This window comes from Myiozetetes cayanensis, unplaced genomic scaffold (assembly GCF_022539395.1).
Source record: "Myiozetetes cayanensis isolate MyiCay16 unplaced genomic scaffold, myiCay2020 scf9, whole genome shotgun sequence".
NCBI classification, from domain to species: Eukaryota; Metazoa; Chordata; class Aves; order Passeriformes; family Tyrannidae; genus Myiozetetes; species Myiozetetes cayanensis.
In genome coordinates this window covers 38,630,400-38,651,189 of record NW_026088185.1, presented here as the reverse complement: position 1 = coordinate 38,651,189, position 20,790 = coordinate 38,630,400, and the positions used below count along the sequence as shown (strand labels likewise).

Sequence of the window (20,790 nt, the reverse complement as noted above, 5' to 3'; positions counted from 1 at the left end):
TGCTAATACTGAGGAGCTGACTGTTTTCTTTTAATCACTGGATAACAAGCAGAGCTTTTACAGAGTGAAGAAATTATCCATTAATCCCAGCTAACCATAGTTCAGAATTGTCAAGTTTATATTTTAAGACAGCAATGGCTTATATAGCATATCATAAAATGACTTCATGTAGGCATTTCTATATGTGAATCATCTTAACAACTCTAAAGATCAGATTCTTGATCTATAGCAATTAAAAAATAGATTTGAAAGAAGTAAATATTGAAATGGCTTTATTGAACAGATTTTGTTTCCACTTTTGGCATATCACTTAATATGTGACAGGAGATCCCCTCAGCCTAGTGTGATCTTGATATTCAAGTACCTTTACTTACCCATTACTTTTATATCAAGGTTACATTTTATTTTCCCAATGAACAGACAACATACTTCTATTACCTAAATATCTAGTGTTTTGAGTATTTGTTATGTGTTTACTTCTAGTGTTCCTTCCCAAATTTCTATCTAAAGTGACATTAAGGTCAAGTCTGTAACTTGACATGTAGATCAGGTAAAAAGTTAAGCATGTGCAACTATATGCAATGTAAAATTTGTTATACTATGAAAAAAATTCACCTTGAAGTAGATCCACTCAGGTGGATCATTGATACAGAAAATCATCCTCACCACTAGGGGTTTAGGACAACTTCCAAGAACAGGGAGGAAAAAAGTAGACAGAAAACACATAAAAACTAATCCTGAAGCCACATCATTGGCTAGTCAGTGACAGTATTTGCACCAGCTACTAATACAAACTGTGATAAATACCAGGAGTTTCAATAATTCTTTCCAAACCTCTTTCAAAAAAGCTGCAAGCACTGTTGCCCCATCCTGCTGAATTCAGGGGGTCGTGGCAGTGCCGAGCTCCACCCACCTGGCAGCGCACCCTGTGTGATCCTCAGCCCGTGTGTGACCCTGCCCCACCTGGCAGTGCCTGTATGTGACCCTCACCCATCTGGTAGTGTCCCCCCCATGTGTGACCCTGCCCCACCTGGCAGTGCCCCGTGTGTGACCCTCACCCACCTGGCAGTGCCCCATGCTGGCAGCAGCCGTCAGTGCCTGGTGCAGTGCCTGGCGCTTCCGCAGCGCGTCCTGCTCCCGGCACGGAGCCACCCACACCAGCCCCAGCAGGTACTCCAAGATGCCACGGTGCCCTCTCAGGGCACTATGGACCAAGGCACACTGGCCCTTCTTGTCTGCACAGTCGGCCTGCATGTGGAAAAAGGAACACTGGGGGTTAAAAAGAGCAGTGAAAAGCCTGGAGAGGAGACCCCCAGCACTGGGAGAGAGCACCTGCCACTCCTGCTGTCCAGGACAGGCAGGGACATCTGGGGAATTACAGACCAGGCAGCCTCACCTCAGTGGCTGGGAAAGTGATGGAAAACAAAATCCTGGAAACCACTGCCAAACACATGAAGGACAAGAAGGTGACCAGGAGCTCTCAGCATGGGTTCACCAAGGGGAGACCAGGCGTGGCCAGCTGGACAGCCTGGGGCTCCAAGGGGATGGGGGTGAGGAGAGCTGGGGATGCTCTCAACCTCAACTTTACTGACAATCCCTCAGTAAGACAAGTAAGCTGATGAGAAGATCCTGTAAATGCACAGTGAGGTGCACCCCAAACTGGCTGAACAGATCTGGCAGAGGGTTGTGATTAATGGCACAAGGAAAACGCTTCATGGAAGTCTGGACTGCCCCCCGGGCCTATGTCTGCTAATTATATATTTCTGTAATCAACAACAGTTTTCTTAGGCCTCTGCCTGACCCTCTTGGTTGCACACTCTGCAGTTTTATGCACCAGCTCACCTTTGCACCTCTTTTACACAGCAGTGACACGATGTTCATGTGACCGGCAGCAGCTGCGTAACTCAGGGCTGTCATCCCATTTTCTGAAGTGCCATCAATAGCAGCTCCAAATTCTAGTAGAAGAGTGACTACTTCTTCATGCCCAAGGTGTGACTGAACACACAGCACTGGAGCATTATTCAGTACTTCAGTCCTGTAATTCACATTTGCTCCTGCCAAAATCAGCAGCCGACTCACCTAAAATTTAATTTAAACATGACAATATTTTCCTCAGATCTGCCTGAATTTGATACCTTGATCAGGTACCCATAAGTTACTCCCTAATTTTGATGCAGATTTTACTGGCAGACATCAACTTTATCACATATATAGCAATATATGAGTGTAGAATCTTCTCTTAGTAAGTAATTATTGTATCACTGACCAATGCACTCCTGATAGAAGACTCGTCTCTCCCCTGAAAACTCACTACTCTCAACCACAAGTACATGTGTGACTGCAGATTTAAGTAACTGTCTCCAATATGAGAGAACCAGATTGCATAAAAAGCAGTCTCAAAAAAAATCAGCAGAGCCTGCATGTGTGTGTGTTCATGGACATGCACTTCCCAACCAAAAGGAGTGCTAGCTCAAATTCCAGCTCACCCCCTTGGATTTCCCTATCTATAATCTGGGGATTCAAATCATAGTGCAAAGTTATGGCATTTTACACCCTTTCTTCTCACAGCATTTCCCCCTGTTACAACTGGCAATGGTCCCAGGGCAGCAAACAGGGCTGAGTTCTACCCAGCAAGGCCACGTGGGATGTCTGAGCCCCAGAAATGCACCCACGTCCCCTGCGCTGCCGAGCATGGCTGCAGCAGAACCAGGGCTAACCCCTCTTTCCATCAAAGCCAGCCAGGAAAACTGATCTGGACTTCAACCACAGCTTACAAAAGCACATGAAGGTTTGCTACAAAGGAGTTCAGGTCCAGGTGTGAGCAGTTTTTCTGCTAAAACTTCAACGCCAACCAATGGCAGCAGCAGCACCAGACGAAGCGCTGCCTGTACAAGGAGGCTGATTTTCTTACCTTCACATTGGGTGTGTAGATGTTTCTTAGAGAAGCCAGTGCTGTGGACAGTCCATCAGTACTATAACCAATCCACAAGGCTTGGAGATGACTGGAAGAAATTCCGGTCCTTTTACTCAAACCCTAACAGGAATGATATAACAGGAGATCTCTCTATAGGATTAGAAATACTATTTTGATCTACAACTCGTTATAAAGAGAAGTAACAATTTGGATCATTAGCACTACCCAGTGTTTTGCACAAGCTCCTAACAAATTATTCAAGCAAGTCAGAGGAGAATCTCTGTGACCCATTCACATGAGGACGTAATAAAACTAAGTTGCAAGCTTTACCTTAAAAATGTGAGCTTTAAGGATGTGATGACCAAGTTCCATAGTTTGTTGGCGATTTAACTTTCCCTCTTGTCGAGAAAACATGAAAGCCAGTAGAGCATGTCCATTCCTAGTAAAAAGGATTGAGAACCGCTTTTGTAACTGTCTCTCAGTAAATATCCTAACATGTCTACGTGCCTGTTACAACAGCTCAACTTTGTCAGACAGCTGAAACACACCATTACAACAGAACAAAATTCCTTCCATAAGGAAATAACACAAAAAGAAAAAAGGCAAATTTTGAAGTTGAAACACAGTCCTGGTATTTCTCTGCTGTCCCTCGCAGGGGGCCCATGTCAGCTTTGACTCTGGTTTACTGCTCCCTTTTGTGTTCTCAGAGCCAGGAACTGCAGGCACCTGAGAGAGAAGCCAATTCTTTTAGAAGCACAAGATCTGGATCCTTTTGAAATTTGAGATAAAATGCGAATTTAGTAATTCTGCACCTACATTAGTGGTGGTCAGTGTTCCAGCAGTGCCACAAACCTGAGGAAACAGGGTTATCATACACTATTCATTAATGAGATATACACTAGAACTGGGCAATTAACCATATGCTAACTGGACTCTTCAACTGGGGGGGGGAAGTTGCAGAGAGCTTCTCACTCTGCCTTCAGAAATTTCTGGACAGCAGAAAAGCCAGCAGCTTTCCAAAGCCAGTAGCTTTCCAAAGCCAGCAGCTTTCCAAAGCCAGGCAGCCCCCACTGCTGCTGGGGCAGGTGCTGGGAGTGTCCAATGCGGTAGAACTGGGGGGGCCATTAGGCTGCAAACCCCCAGTCCCACCTACAGAATGGGCTCTGTTACAGCCACATGAAAGCACAGACAAGTCTTGGGCCGGTCATAATTTCACATGTCAGCATTATTTATTCTTTTGTAAAATCCAAAAACTGTAAACCCTGAAGAATATGAAAAAAATGGAAGGAGCCAACTGTGAGAATGTGATGAACAGTAACAGTCATTGTCTCCAACTCAACCAACTCCTGCTCCCCAAGTCACAGAAAGGGAGCTGTAACAAACTGAAACAATGCCAGGAGGATGTAATTACAGAACAAAATGTTTTAATATTTTTATGTTTAAAAGAGCCCAAATGATCTGCCCCTTCTATTCCTGCACTCTACATAGGCAAGGTGCCACTGCACTTGATTCTTAACCATTTTGCTGCACTCATAACAGCACAGTACTCTCATTTCTCCATGAAGCTAGCACCAAAGGCAAATGCAAACTTGTGACTTCTACAGAGTCAATTATGCATCGTAACCTTTGACTTCAAGTCAAGTCTACTTCTAAACATATAAAAGTTTTAATTTTGGAAAAAATTAGGTGTACTTGTGCTTTAACATCCCTCTTTCCTCTCAGCAGCAATATAATTGCAGTTCTTTGAAACCAAATTACTGCATGTTTTGTTTACCTTGGTTCACACAAGAAGTCAGTGTTTTCACCATCTGCTCTCCAGACAAGCCATTCCCTGAAGGAAGGGTGGCAGAACATGCGTGTTTTGTCACGTCTTTTGATCAGAAAACACGAAAGGGCTTCCATCCTCTGGCTGAAGTCTTCCCACTGGTGTTCCCCATTTATTTGTCCCGCATTAATAGCTTGGAAAATCTGGTCATCCGTCAGGGGATGCAGGGATGCCAGGGCCACATTGAGTATGGGCTGGGCTCGCTCAAAAGCAGAATTTGTCATGAACTTCATATTGCACTGCAGTAAGTACAGCTCTGACAGAGACACAGGAACAACCTTGTAGCTTGCACTTTTGATTACTAAGTGACCTTTTTGGAAAAGATCCAGAGTGAGTTTCAAATAGAGATAAGATCCCAGGCTTCTCATGATCAGGTGGTTACTCACTTTCCCAATAGTAGCTGCATCAGCTTTTCCATTTAAAGATATGTTGTTTATGATTTCCTGGCTGTTATTAATTCTGTACTGAATGTAAGCATTCAAATCATCGTGAATTTCTTTGTTGTCTGGAAAATTGTCCAGGGATATTGCAATAAATGGTAGTGAACTTACTACTTCCTGTGAGGAGGAGGGGAGGGGGAGAGAAAAAACAAAGCCAGAGGCATTAAGGTATTCCAGCACTGAGAACTCCATGACACATCTCTGCTGTGTTTCTCTTCTGTAGCGAGTATCAGAAAAAGCAATTCAGTATCCCTGAGATGGCTCTGCAAATACCAACCCCTGATAACAGGTAGAACAGTACTTCTACATTTTATCAATTTTCATAGGAAAGTATCAAATATACAGTGACCAAGCTCAGCAGCTGAAGGGGATGAGATATAGAAGTTAGCTCAGAATTAGACCCTAAGATGGGTCAGGGGAAGGGGCAGGTAAGAGGAATGATATATTGAGTAGGAAAGATTTATTAAGAAGTATTATACATTGCAAGAGAGAAAAGAATCTCCTTTTCATTTTATCTTCCAGTAACTATGTACCAGAAGGGCACCGTCCACGCATCCCCAGCCCAATGTGGTTGAAGGCAAGTGCCAAGTGTGGCACAGTCCAACACTTCAGCAGCTTCACCTGACCACATTTTTATGTTTATGTAAATAAAGATCCAAAAGATCTTTATTTTAAAGAAAAGCTTCTACAGTTTTTAACTTAAACTTCTTACCTAAGTAAAACTTCTAAAGTTCTAAAGTTTTACTTCTAAAGTTTTACTTTAAAATTCCTAAAATTAAAGTTTTGGAACTAAAAACTTCTTGCATAGAGGTATCACAAGGGTTTAAAACAAATGTCTCCACACTTCCACAACACAAAAAGGAATCTCTATTCCACTTTATGCAGTTATATGGATTTCTAAAAGCTGCACTGTCAGGCTAGTGAGATGTCCTAATCACAGACACACGTCTCGAGAGAGGGAATAGTCCCTGCCGCAGAAAATAAAATAAAAAAAAAATTAGTTGAGAAATCAATCAATTCTTCAGCCAGTTAGACACTCCTAGTGCTCCTGGCAGGCAGGCAGAGATGGAATGAACCCCAGTAGCCACACTGAAGCACATCTGCACCTTGCCATGGCAGTCCTGAGGGCCAAGGAACAGACGCCAGTTTCACCAGTTCTAATCGATTATACTGGCAGACCCAAGAAAGTGATTCACAACTAAAAACGCCTCCAATATCATATCTGTGCACTGCAAATAAACATGTGCCAACAAAGGAAAGGAAAAAACCCAAGAGACTTTACTCTGAATTCCTGTAAACCCAGTATTTTTCATAATAATGCAGTTACATCAATATAAATGATCATTTAGTCTTTAAGTTACGGTAAGAAAAGTGCTAAAAGGTATTTTTACCTGGAAATTAGTTCTTACAGTCACAATGAGCTTCAGCCAGGGAGGAAACTTACAGATTATACTTGTGATAAATGAAGAAATTGTGTCACCATAATCAGGTTTATGAAATTCAGCATCATTTAAACCATCTACCAAAATTATGTAGTCTTCCTCAGGAATCTTCTGCTCTGAAATTTGAAAATAAAAAAGGAAAGGATGAAAACAAATTCTCCCATTAAATGACACATTTTTGTCCTCAAATTTTTATCCTCATCCATTTGCAAATGCTTAGGCACAGACAATTACAACAGAAAACGTGACAAAACTCAAAAGCATCTGAAAACAAAATCCTTTAATATGAATGTGCAACCTTAATTTCAAGCTACAGCTATCCTTCAGTTTTCTGGCAAAAGAAAAAAAAAACAACGTAAAGTTTCCATGACCTTTAGTAAATGTCAAAGAATTTTAATTTAAAACACAAAGCAACCATTGAAAACCCACCTATTATTGCTACAAACAACTACCACAATTAAGGAATAATCCCTTTCTCCAGGAACATTCTACTTCCTTTACTTTTGATTTCTTTCCCCCTTTTTATGCAGTTCAGATTCCATTTCCCAGTCCCTCCCTGCTCAAGGTACCTCTCCTGAGGTGTGAGAGCGGCTCCAGCACTCCCCTCCGGAAGGCGGCCGCGGGGTCCTGCACGCAGGAGCGGAGGCTCAGCAGGCTCTGCAGCTGGGGCTCTCTGCACAGCAGCTCTCGGAAGGCTGGCAGCTGCTGGCAGCGGCACAGCAGGGCGGCCACGCTGTGCACGAACTCGGGTACCAGGCACGTGTAGGTGTTGTCAGCCTGGCAGTAGTGATAAGCCACCACCTGGAGAGGGAGAAAACCGGAAAGCGTGACCTCCTCAGCGTGTCAGCTGGTTGGTAGTTAGTGTAGTTATGGGAAAGTGTTATTAAACTTCTCTCTCAACTACTAAATAGTCTGCAGTGTCAGATCCAACCTCGCAGGCCTGGGTCAAACACAGGGAGGGAGGCAACGGAGTAGATTTTTGACCTTGCAGGGCATGCAGAGAGGAAAAGAAACCAAAGTGTCACATTCTGACAGGAAAACAGCAATTTGAGTCTGTGGCATTTGGATACAGTGGAGAAGGAGCTAAATAACTAAGCAGTACAAGGAAGTAACTTGAGGCTCTGACCTATTAGCTGGGATTTAACAACACTGTGTCTCACACTGTAACAACCGACTAATTTGATCATCATCAGGCAGAAGGAAATGACAGACAGTTATTAAAGACATGCTCACATAAGCCAATGGAGAAATGGGACAACTAGCTTTATTCTGAGTATTGCAAAGGTGTGTATTACTTAAAAATAAACCAGGACGTAAGCCGTACTTCTTTGGAAAAAAAAAAAAAAAAAAAGGAAAACGTGTCACAGCAAACAAAAAGCCTGCACTTCAGTGGCTTTCATAGCACTGCTTCTAACTAACATATATCACTTTAAAGATTGCATGTGTTACGAGGTTTTCATTATAACTACTCATATAAAGTATGCAATTCAGACATTCATTATTTTTACTACTTAGGCAAAAAATAAAACCCTTAACAAAGCAATCTAATGCAAAAATGACTTCAGGCTCTCGGAGTATGGAAAACAGAAAACAGAACTACATTCAGACTCAACCTGTATCATAGCAGCAGAGAGATGGATTATATGCAGACCAAAGATTTCATCCACCCCCTCTGCCCCCAATTTTGCTTTTGGAAGGTACATTGGGCAGCTCCCTGTAAAGAAGAGCAGCCCCCTTGGCAAACAAAGGATCCCAACTTCCCACACCCGCATAAATCTGAGGAGAAATTGTTAACCTGACTCCTTTAAAGACCAAGAAGGATCCAAGTGATCCCCTGAAAGGCAGCAGGGGCAGGTAGCTGGTTTCACCAGCCACAAAACAGAGCCATCCCACAGAGGCGCCCAGGTGACTGCCCCTCTCCCAGCACTGCCTGTGCCTCCCAGGGGGCTCTGCACAGCAGTGACCCCACGTTAGAGCTCCCCAGCACACTGAGCCCCTGTGAGGAGTGAGAGTTCACCTTTGAAGCGAGGCGCCTCACAGCGTCTCCTGTTTGAGTTTTGTATTCAGGAGTGGCAGGACAAGTCAGAGTCTTCGCTGCACTGCTGTCACCTGCTGGAGGGGCACACGGGGGTAACTGGCTTAAGGGAATCTCCTGGCAGGAGTCACCACCTGATTTTAAAAGGCAACAAATACAAAAGAGACCAAATTTGCTGGTAGCAGACTGCTTTTTAGGAAAACATCATGGAGTATTTGTACTGCTAGAGTACAAGTTAACACTGAGAAATAGCACCACAAGAAACTTGCAATTAGTCTGACAAATACAGGCCCACATTTGCAACTTCACAATCTTAAAACAATTCAACAGATTTTTAGGTCAAAACTACAGAACTACTGAAAGCCAAACCATGCTGACGTGAAGAGTTTCCCTCAGAACACTACACATACGATGCTTCATTTAAACTAACAGTTATTATATGACAACTCTTGGGAAACAAAAACAATTTATCATTGTTATTATTAATAATAGTAATATTTCAAGTGTCAGGATGCTATGGATCCCAGTAGAAGACAGAAGGGGCTTCTCCATAGCTTTATTCTCACCTCTACAGCAATTCTATGGAAAGCATGTGGCACACAGAGGTAAAGAAAAGCTCACTGCTCCCCTTCCAAATTCATGGGAGACAAAACTACTACAGTCACATCTCAGAGCCTGGGGTACACACTGCCTGGCAGAGGGAAGGCTCATGTTGTCACCTCTCTGATGGACTGAGCCCACCCTATGTCATGTAGAAGGTATTGGTCAGAACATACAATTTTAACTTTAGTTTCCTTTGCTCATTGAAGAAATATGTGTTTGCTAAGGAGTTGATGAGGCCCAATGACCTCAAGCCAAAGAACAAACATGTGACTCCTTCTGTCAGCACACAAACCCAGACAAGGAAAGGGAACTTACTTTTGGGGGATGAATTAGGGCTGTTTGAAGCAATTTGCCTCATGCGACTTCCATGGCAGCTGAGTGCCACCAGCCGTGAGATGACGGCAGTCTTCCCAAATCCCACATTTCCAGTGATGACCACTCCTCTGTTCCCTGCTGGGTCGGGACTCTGCAGTTTTTCTTCAATGGCCTGGAAGAGCCACTCTCTACCAACAAACACCGAGTCTGTGGTTATGCTCGGCACCTCGAACAGCAGCGGCTTCAGCAAAATGTCCTGGGGCTTGTAGGGGATGAAACGAGCTGGGAAGAGGTGGCAGGGAGGAAGGTTCATTAGAAGAAACTTGACATGCAATCAGACAGCACAGTTTCAGAAGGGAACAGCATTTAGTGGTCACAATCTGACTTTTTAAAGCCTTCATCATGAAAACAATAAAGACTGATCTGCTCAGTTTGGGTCATGTCCATAATTCCTGCAAAATTCCTGAATTAAACTGTAAAGGGAAGAAGCTACAAGTATAATGTGGTGATTTTTTTACAAAATGAATTAATTAAGTTGCAGAATCAAAAAAATTTTCTTAAAAATGCATTAATAATTCTATAAATGGGGAAGTGCCAAGTATTTTTCATTTCAGAGTGAACACACTGCTGAGCATTTCAGTGTTAGGTCTTCAGATCTGTAGAGACACTTACAGAGAACCAGAGAAAGGTACAGAGAACAAATAATTTTTTCTGCTTTAAAAACCCCCTTCTTTTTAAAGTAATATAAAAAAATTACTACCTTGTTTTTTGTACTTTTGAAATCACAAGATCAGAAGTTACATGCTTGATTACTTGATCTATATATGTGGCAAACACCTGACAACTTAGAGAAGAATTTGGTTTGATTGCATAAAATACATTAAAATTTACGGGAATAATAGTGTTCACTAATAAAATGCTCTAAAGATTCATTACCCAAATCTAATGTTACACAAATGCTGTTTCAGCAGCCAACTACAACTATGAAAAGCCACCAGTGAAAGAGCACAGTATAGTGTCTATATACGATCTCAAGATCAGTTTTACCAGGAGTTTACTTAGATTTTTCTGCTTTTAATTGCCATTGGTTGTGACAGATGCACAGGCATTCAGTTCAATCTCTGAACCACAGCATCGTGCAGGAAAGATCATAAGCAAGCCTCTTATCTGCACACATGTGGAGTGATGTGTCCAGGAGCACTCTGAAGGGCTGTTCTCGAAGATCACAGCCCATGCCCATGCCAGAACCCCTGTGTGAGTGTGCCAGGACAGAGGCAGCTGGGAGCGGGCACCTTTACCTTCCTGCTGGGCTCTCCCGCCGGCCGTGCTGTGCCAAGGCAAGCGCATTGAAGTGCGTAAAGGAGCGTTCCTCTGTCCATCCAAGTAACTCAGATCCTCCAGTTTGGTTGAGCTTGTTGCTAGATATTAAAGGACTGAAGATTATTCTTCTCTCCACGTAAGTTACCAAGAGTGTTATTATTTATTACAGTTCTTCCTCCACATGGTATTTACAGAGAAATTTTTCTAGACAATGGCAGCAAAGCCATTCATGTCATAACATTTACAAAACACTTTTCAATCAAGTTCACTGAAGATTTGGTTGAGTTTTTCCCCATTTAGATGGCCCTCACATCTGCCTTAACTTCCACACGTTGCAAACAGTTCTCACATTAAGCAAGTTTTCTTTTTCACTGTGAGAACAACCACCTCAGCAAGGTCAGAAGTGTTAGGAACAGGTTCAGGTACTACCTGCTAATACACTACCTGACTCCACATAGAATCCTTGAATAACTGATGAACTTACCAAGTCCTGACCTAACCAGTACCTACTAGAAAGCACAGTAACAGCCCCCTGGATAACAATTTTTAATCTACGTAGGTAATGTTCATCTATTCAGTTCAGAACAGAGGCTTTTTCTTTTTGTCCTATAGAGACACTTCTGTACTAACAATGTAACTACAGAAAGATTCAACAGAAATGTCCTACCATTAAGAACATCCTTGTTTTCTACCTCAGGACTTTACCTGCAACGGAGTTTGGACGAGGCATTATCAAAGAGCCAGAACTCTGAGTGTAAGGAAGGGGACCCTCTCCTGTTGGTACTTCTTTTGGCAAATTCTCAGCAGATCCAATGGCCTCCTCTTCTGCAACTGGTGAACAATTATCTGTCCTTCGATCACGACTGATACCATGATGTTTTCCAGCCCTGAGACTCCCATCCTTACTCCATTCCAAACTGGATCCACTGCGATCATCATTTTCTGATGAACTGGTTATAGTGGCTGAAAAAAGTGGAAAAACCCAACTAAAGTACATACCAGAGGAACAAGGTACACATGTTAAAACAGTCATTCTCAAACAGCATTGTGAAGCATAAATGATTAAAATTCAATGTTGTTCAGGTCTGTCTCACCTAAAATACATAATTACATTAGGATGGCAAACAGCCTGCACTCACATATCTGGCAAACTAATCTCGACAGAAACCTTCCAGCAACTGAGCTATTCACTGCTCCTTTCTTAGCTACCTGTTACATTTTATTGTCAAGAAGAGCAAACAAGGCCAGATGCACAATGTAAAAGAACCAGCTGAGTATATTAACAAAATTTCAAATTATATTAAACATACTGATTTAGGTTTTAAAGTATTTCAGTGAGCTGCAGTACAAAGTAAATCAGAGGGTCAAAGAAAGGTTTTTTTGGGGAGGTTGTTTTTGATGCCACCTGAAAACATTTACACATAATTTCTAAATACTAGGAGAAACTTTCAGGTAGTAAGATGTGCTTATACTGCTATGAAAATTTCCGATGCTGCACAATAAGCAACACAGATCTAGAGGGATACTCAGTTAAAGGCAGCTGAGAGCGCACAGGTGCCTTTGCATGCTGTTACAGAGCAGTGCCTTCCACTGCTGCACAGACTCACTCCACTGAGACACCACCAACTGCATTATCCAGGGGATCCAAATGTCCCACCTTGGTGGTTGGGGGTTATCAGTGTGTCTTTAGCTGCCTGAGACTGCATTTAATCAAGGCCTCCTGTGATAACTGAAGGTGTGAAGAATTTGTACTCCTGAAGGCCTACTCAGGTACTGTTTCATAAAATTATGCTATCTTGTTGCCTAAGAACAGATATAGACTTCTTTGGTATATTTAATATTGAAACTACTCACTTCCATTTAAAACTTTTTTAATTACACAAGGACACGAAGCAGCTGTTCAGACTCATACAACTCATAAAATAACTGATCAACAAATATTTATTAAAGGTTAAGCCAACAATCAGTGCATTTTGAACACTTAAATCAACAGAGGAAAATACAATAGAGGATGAAAGAACATCAGGATCAAAAAACCACAAAATTAAAAAATAAAAAAATCAGTACCAGTACAGATAATAGTATCTATATGAACTCTGGGTCCTCTCTAGGCTAGTAATTTAAAAGTTAAAGCTACATTATGGCAGTTCTGGCATATATTGAAGCTGCAATGAAACCCAACCATGTGAGCAGTCCCTGGAACTGAGCCTCATCCAGGCAGGGGAACGACCAACTGTTCTCCTTCCACACCACCTGCACTGCAGCTTCATCCTTTAAGGATGGTGAGCTACTTGTACAACTCTGCATTACTCCAGCTCAGGCTCACATTTGTAAGGAATGTAAGATCTAATGCCTTAATTCAAGAGCTTGTATTCTAAGAAGGACCAATAATATGATACACAATTTAGAGGCAGTAGAAGAAAAAAACTTTTCAGGTACTCCATTAATCCTCTCACACACTTTAAATTGTACTTCTGTATGACAAATTATTTAATTTTGATGGTCGTGTCAAAAAAATCTGGCTCTTCCTGGAAACTTTAAAGCTCTGATTCCTCCTGGAGTGAGATGCAGCATCAGGAAACCTGGCTGCTCGAGATTTTGTACTGAAACAGGGGCAAGGATCCAGCAAAGCTTACATTTTGGCCAGCAGCTCAATCTTTTCTCCTACTCAGCTCATTGCTAAAGATTAAAACCTGCCTCCACTACTATTATGTCAAACTCAATAGAAGCAAAGAAGGATTCAGCTACAGCAGTGGAACACTGGAAAACTAAAGGAAACCTGAACTGTATCCGAAAAAGAGGGAAAGGGAGAAAAGACAGATTTCCCATCAGTCTGCTGGCCCAGAAAACATAGTGGGAGTAGAAATACAAAGGAAGCCCATGTAAGAAGCATGAAAGAGCAAGATATTTTCATGGCTAGATGAACACCGCCAAAGACGTCAGAAAGCATACCTGCTAAGCATAAGTTAAAATGCACATTTGCTACTAACACCAAATTTGGGTGCTCAGACACATTTATATATAAAAAAGAAATGCCCAGGTCACTTATCAGAGAGATGCCTCTTCTTTCCTTTCTTGGTTTTATGCCTTTACAGATGCAAGGGGTGCTGCCATGGGTGGCCAGGGCATGTTCAGGTTCTCCCTGAATCTGAGACACGAACAACAGATCCACAGAGCAGCAGCAGATGATTTTCATGTGGTCCCAAAACCATGAACCACATATTGCCTGAAGGAGCTACACGGAAGTTCCCCTCCTGCTCTAGGAGTTTTCTCCTCTCTGCTCTCACACTCACATACTTCTCAACTCCACCATCCTCTCTTCTCCCTGTATAATAAAGGACTTTTTTTCCCATTTCTTTTATTTTTTAAACTCCTTCATTTTCAGTAGTTTAATAAGCAATTTTTACCACTGTGTTCTAAAATATTTTTTTAAAATATTAGTACATAGAAGGTTATAAAATGATGATGTAGTTGTCATGCCAATACACTATTTTAAGCAAACACAAGGCTATTTCTGACCTTATTTAGAACATGCATATACTCCTGGACTATTTAAAGCTTGCAAAGCCTGGGTAGTAGGTTCATACAGTATCTACATTTGTGCTCTTTTCCCAAGAGCAACAATTCTGATATACCCTTTCCTTTACATCAAGATGTTCACGCTGCCTCAAAAGTAGATCTTACACCAAGCTGACCAGATAACAATCTGCTATGGAATGAGTTCACAAAATCATTTTCTTAAACTGAAGCACTGAAGTTTCACACAAAAGAGTCTTTTGTTGAATGACAAACATGTCTTTTAGGGTAATGGATCAGTAACAATAGTTTATGTCAAAACTTATGACCTCACTTTATAATAAAATGCAAGAGCATCTATAAAATCAGAGTGAAGTGTTACCAGAGTGATCACCGTGGTAGAATTCACAAGCAGGGAAACATCACTTGCACTTGGAATTCCTTCTCCAAACAGAAGTTGTAAATAGAAAAGCACTAAGTTCACAGTCAGACACAATGACATGTCTTAAGGTTACTTCGTCAAATTCAAGCATTTCAGATCTAGAACTGCTTCCATTCTTCAGCCTCCCTAAATTCACTCAATCAGCTGGACTTGAATAAAACCAAAAGTTCACTTTTGTGTATTGAGAAAGCATTGTGTTAGGGGGCATTTTGAGCTTTGGTTTTGTTGGCAATCTTAACAGCTTAAAACCAGTTTTAAAAGGAATTACTTGGTTAAAGAATCAGCATTAAAAAAAGACTAAAACAATAAAGAAGAATAAACCTTACTATAGCAGTTCATAACATGAAAAATATGCTTTTAACATCTCAGCCTGACCTTCCAGAAAATAACATTAAAGCTTGTCACGTGAGTGTCCGAAGGTGCAGGGAGGTAGTGGTACAGACAGAGACCCACTGGGGCAGGGAGCACAAACAGGGCAGATGGCACAAATGAGGCAGAAAGGGAATTTAATATTTTCTTTAGTGCTGATCAGACTGGCTGAAACACTCAGCTAGGTGGTAAAAGGAGCTGTGTGACAGCTGGGCTGTGAGGGTGGCTGCCTCTCACAATCACTGACTCCCCACAGGAGAGGCACCTGCACCCTCAGCTCAGTCACCTTTCACACAATTGCACCTCTTCCACGATGCCCCATTTTAGTTTCATTTTCACGCTAATTAATCAAAAGTCTGCATTGTTTTTAACCAGTCTGATTTGATTCTCATAAGAAGTCACACCAGTTATTGTTTTCTCAGCTGGAAATTAAACCAGCTTCAAACTCTGCTGTGCTTCACCCTTATGAGAAGCATCGACCTATATAATGGAAAAGGAAAAAGGCAGAGAAAAATAAGAAATGGAGAAAACCAGAGGAAATTAATTCTTTTAAAGGAAAACAAGGAGAAATTAGAACTGCAACAGGAAAATAAAAGAAGAGAAATGCACACCTTACAACAGCAACTGAGCAACTGTTATAGCCAAGAACAAGATTTCAATCTTCCGAGCACAGAGGATTTGAAACAGGATCCATGGACAGCGCAGGACCAAACACAAGGACATGAAGCAGCTGTTCAGACTTGCACAACCAAGAGGAAACTGCTTTCTGTTACCTGGCACCTCCGGATGCTCACCTATAATGCCACTGTCCTTGCTCTCCAGGGTGGAGCTGGGGGTGCTGATGGTGCCGCAGGGGCTGCCCTTGGCCGCCGCTTTGCCGGCGCAGCTGTTGAGGGTGGAGCAGGGGCTGTCGGTGCTGGGTGAGGTCGTGCTGCTGGTCAGGGTGGAACAGGGACTCACTCCTCGGCTGGGGACTGCACACTGCCGTGGGAAGAGCAGGAACACTCACTCACAGCAGGACACTGCCCGGTAGAGGACTACACACCTCGAGGGGAAGCACAGTAAGAACAAAGCAAAGAGCCCATTTTTCAAGGAAAATCTCCAAGAAGTGGAAGCTTTGTTTAGATTGGGAATCTTAATCTTTAATATTACTCTTAAAAAGTGACCTCTGAACTAAAAAAGGGAATTTCACAGTTTCTTCAGTGGAAGAACTGCAGTGAAGCAAATTTCTTCTCTGGATATCCTTCCCCTCCACCTCCTCTAGTTATTCTTTGGACAGAAACACTAGAACTGCAGTCTTACCCACATTTCACTATCAGTGAAACCCAAACTGATGCACTAAGATTTATGAGGACTGGGAATAAAAGTGGATAGAGTAAGGGGCAGGAGCAGTTACTGTGAAGTTCTGGTTAGCAGATGACTTTCATATGGACAATAGCTGCTTGTTTCTCTCCAATCCCTCTACCCCAAATGACAGAGAAAGACTGCCAAACTGACATGAACTTCTCAGGAAAAAACAAACACAACCCTATCCCCCAGCATGCTCCCATTTTAACACAACACTGATATTTTGCATTCTCAGCAATCACTGAAAACAAAAGCAAAAAGGTTCCGAGAAAGGAAGAAAGGCCGAGAGAACTCCAAAAGCTATTCACATTCACAGAAGATTAGATTTAACCTCTAGAAATGATGAGGAGCTAATTCAGTTTGTTTGGTTTGAAATTGTGAGTTGACCTTCCATGCCTAATAAACCCACCTGTTAATATTAAAGTATGATTCTATTATTATATGTCTATTAAAACAGATTGTATTTTGGTAAATATCAAGAAGTAACTGCAACTAGGAAATAGAAGAAATAACATCAGTCCTCTCTGAAACAGGATGAACATTAAATATATATAATTTTCCTACCATAACTTCATTTTTCTCTTCCATGTGAGCAGAAGTTGGAATCCCTTCCCCCAGTAAAAAACCCAATCTTGTCATCAATTCTTGTGCTGCAGGAGAACAGCTTGAGTCTTTGTCAGGCTTTGCTTTGGAGTGGAGAGAAAAAAAGTTGGTGAAGGTTAGAGTCTTGTATTTGGAAACTGTTAAAAGAGCTAAAAAGAGTACAACCAAACTATCCATCAAACTTTTAATTGCTGGTGAGTCTTGGATCCTCTGCATATCTGCACAAATCTAGGCGAGTTAAAACCCACCCTGCCAGTCAAAACAGAAATGTTTTAAGTGCAACCAGTTCATCCCTGGACTGATGAGCAATGTTACATGACCATTTTCCCACCTGCAGCACTAAGCTGAATGCTATCAAAGCTTAGTTGCAGGTTGAGATTCTATTTCTGAAATGTCAAAAAAAGTAGAGGTTAATGACACAGATGACACAGTTCCCAGCTCTTCTGGCTGCAAAGATATTTAATTCTGTCGGTACAGTGCTTTGAAATGTCTTCTGCCATCCAACTGATGCAACAAGACAAAGTTCAAGATGAGGCAACCTCCACCAAAAGCAGCCAAGCACAGCTGCACCCATGGCAAACACCTCTTGCTAATGGAATCTCACAAACAAGCCATTTTCCTTGACTGCAGCAGTGTGGCATCACCCACCAACCTGGGACCATCTGCTCTAGCAAGAACATTTATAGAGTATTAATTTCTTTTGTCCATTAAAAAAAATACATATGTAGGCCTGTCCCATCCTCAGGTATAAACAGCTAATTGAGTAAGGAGCATCATCCTACCACTCTGAGAACCATCTCCTGCAGGAACACTTAACTCTGGAACTGCCAAGGGGGAAACCCAGGAGCACCTGCACAGCCACTTTCCAAACAGCACAGGTTTTACTCTGAAAGACTGAATTATCTGATTCTCAATCCCAAAAGCAAAAAGTCTACAAAAGTAAACAGCAGAAGATTTTTTTTATCTCAGAATTTTCACAAATTGACAGGCCTTCAAATATTTGACTGGAGAATACATTTTCTCTAAAAAATTGCCATTTTAAAGTTTACAGTTAACCTCTAAGTCACAATCCTGAAGTTACAGAGTTTGTGAAATCACCATCTATTATTATTATATTTAAATTATAACATTGACAAATCTGAGTAAATGTTAGGCATAGTACCAAATTCAGTCAGTGACAGAGACCAAAGCCCAAGGTGTTTAATCCAACAAGCACTGTCCAGTCCTCACACAGCAGAGGTTAATGCTGATCCCCAGTAGTCTGCCTGGGAGTGCAGCTCTATGAGAGGAGGAGTATCACAGCATGGTCACCTTCAGATTAGGGGGATGAGAACTACATGCTCTCACAGCTGCACCTAAAACTTTAATGCCAGCACTAAAAGGTTGTGAAGATGAAGGCACAAGAGGGACCAGGGTAACTACACCGTATCAAATAGACGGTGAAAACAATTACAATTAGATCTATATTTATTACTAAGTATCAAAAATAAAGGCCTTTTTCTGAAAGAAAACATTGGCTTTTTAAACTGTCGTTTCCTTTAAATGACCAGCCCCAAGAACTGAGACAAAGATAACAAGGGTATGACAGCAAACACCTCCTCCTTGCCACAGGCACGGGCAGTGTGCACTCCAGAAGGCACTGTGTGCTTCACACAGCTCCTGCAGCTCCCTGCACACACACTCACTGCTGGGGCAGGGCTCTCCTGGGCACTGTGCACTCCAGAAGGCACTCTGTGCTTCACACAGCTCTCTGCACACACACTCACCGCTGGGGCAGGGCTCTCCTGGCTCCGGGCCCTTCCGCAGGGGCACAGCCGCCTCACCGGGCACGCGGGGACTTTCCACATACTTGGGCTTCCTGACCGGACCTGCAACGGGAAGGAGTTGAGTGGATCCAACTTTTCCCAGATGGATCACAAGTTTCCTGTGTCCTGTATTCTCCATGATGCTAAAAAAGCAGAGGAATTACTTCTTACACACAGCTGCTGCTGTAAGGAGCAGCAAGCTGCTGCACTGACACTCTGGAGAGAAACACACACTCTGGGCTTTTCGGAACACGAGGTCTGCTGGAAAACAAACTCACTGTACGTGGTGTGTAAGCTGCAAGCAACTCAAGCAGGTTGCATTCCCTCCTTTCCTCCTTCCTGCTGGTGTGTAACTCAGGACTGCAGCTCAGGCTCTCACTGTTCCTCCTCCTGGTCTGCACTTCCTGCCCAAACAGAGTGAAGTCCCTTCAGGGAGCTCTGGGGAGAGACTGTAGGGCTGATGCCAACTGCACACATGGCCCCAGTAAAGGGGTTTTCCTATCTGCAGTTTGGGTCTTCAAACAACATCCTTCTCCTTGGTTCAGAATTCAAGGCCACTCTAAAGCTCTCTCAGACATCCCACACTTCGTTTATTAAAACTCCACAATATATTTAGCATATGGCATTTCAGCCACAAAAAGCATCCCATCTTTCCTTCTGGCAGCAGCCTCAGATGCTACATTAAGTCTCTAAAAAGTACATTGATTTCCTGCTCATTTTCCCGAGCACTGTAAGGCTGATGACTGCTTTGAAAGAGAAGTTCCATCTCTCTCCTCCTTGGCCTCAGGCTCCCAGGGTCACACTGTCAGAGAGCCGGGAAGCTTGGCCGCCCCATCTCAGGGTGTCACTCCCCAAGAACGATCTGGGTGGACCCACCATCTCTTTCAGACTTCCATCTAAAAGTGCAACATGGGAACACGGTGACAACCCCATTTCTTAGCTAAGAAATGCTGGTCAGTCATATTTGAACATATGTTTGTATCCCTAGTAGAGAGTCTTGAGTCGATTCCACTTTTTGCCCCGAAGGCCAAGAACCACCTGTCGGCAGAGGGGGCTCTTCCAACGCTACTGCCTAACGAAAATAAGGGGCACTGGCCCTGCTGGAAACAGCAAAAAGTACACATTCCTTTGTAATAAATTCTCATTCTTTAAGGAGACAACAGTCCACACCTGTCATTTGTAAGCAGAAGTATACTCAAATGTATCAAGGCTGAACAACAAAAAAACCAATCGTTCTAAAAGAACCAGAACAATATGTAGCAGTCATGTAAAACTAGATCAAAATGGAAATATCTTCAGGATGTATTTTTAATACTCATGTTTTAAGCTCTGAAGTAGACCCTTTACTGAATTTTCTTCCTCACTTCCTTACTGTGAAAGTGACTTACAGTACCTGCAAATCTGACATACAACATTGCAGTAAGTATGAGAATTCATAAGTTTATTTTCATGCACTATCTAGAACAGGCCACACGAATTAATCCATGGATGAAAAAGGATCCATTTAAATATGAACTGTATCTGCACAATAGAAGTATTTTTCCAGAAGTGTAAAGTGGCTGAATTAGGTCTGATGGAAGTTCATCTGGGAAGGGTTTTATCAGCAGCACATGGTAGAGAGGAATCCAAGTAGGGGAAACCCAGTCCCTGGCGGGCTCCTGGGACTGCTGTTCAGGGCCTTACCGGGAGGCAGAAGTGGTCACCAGATATTTAGGAGTACTAGATGGATCTTCCCTCCGACAACTCACCCTGGCCCTTCTTTCCCAGCCTGCACCCTCTGCAGGTTAACCCAACACTACCTCACACTGTACCTC

At 42.5% G+C, this 20,790-nt stretch overlaps 1 protein-coding gene across 7 annotated transcripts in view; it reads right to left on the bottom strand.

Moving 5' to 3' along the window:
* TANC1 (tetratricopeptide repeat, ankyrin repeat and coiled-coil containing 1) overlaps nucleotides 1–20,790 on the bottom strand; it is a 67,135-nt gene that overhangs the window by 10,129 nt on the left and 36,216 nt on the right. For all 7 annotated transcript variants that reach the window (XM_050340367.1, XM_050340361.1, XM_050340364.1 and 4 more), the window contains 14 exons: nucleotides 18,938–19,039; nucleotides 17,133–17,254; nucleotides 16,016–16,202; nucleotides 11,600–11,857; nucleotides 10,873–10,992; nucleotides 9,575–9,856; nucleotides 8,639–8,790; nucleotides 7,191–7,422; nucleotides 6,571–6,737; nucleotides 4,689–5,296; nucleotides 3,245–3,353; nucleotides 2,912–3,034; nucleotides 1,843–2,079; nucleotides 1,063–1,248 (listed from right to left, as the gene is read on the bottom strand). In XM_050340367.1, coding sequence (XP_050196324.1) covers nucleotides 1,063–1,248; nucleotides 1,843–2,079; nucleotides 2,912–3,034; nucleotides 3,245–3,353; nucleotides 4,689–5,296; nucleotides 6,571–6,737; nucleotides 7,191–7,422; nucleotides 8,639–8,790; nucleotides 9,575–9,856; nucleotides 10,873–10,992; nucleotides 11,600–11,857; nucleotides 16,016–16,202; nucleotides 17,133–17,254; nucleotides 18,938–19,039 — 2,885 coding nt within the window. The remainder of the gene's footprint in view (nucleotides 1–1,062; nucleotides 1,249–1,842; nucleotides 2,080–2,911; nucleotides 3,035–3,244; nucleotides 3,354–4,688; nucleotides 5,297–6,570; nucleotides 6,738–7,190; nucleotides 7,423–8,638; nucleotides 8,791–9,574; nucleotides 9,857–10,872; nucleotides 10,993–11,599; nucleotides 11,858–16,015; nucleotides 16,203–17,132; nucleotides 17,255–18,937; nucleotides 19,040–20,790) is intronic.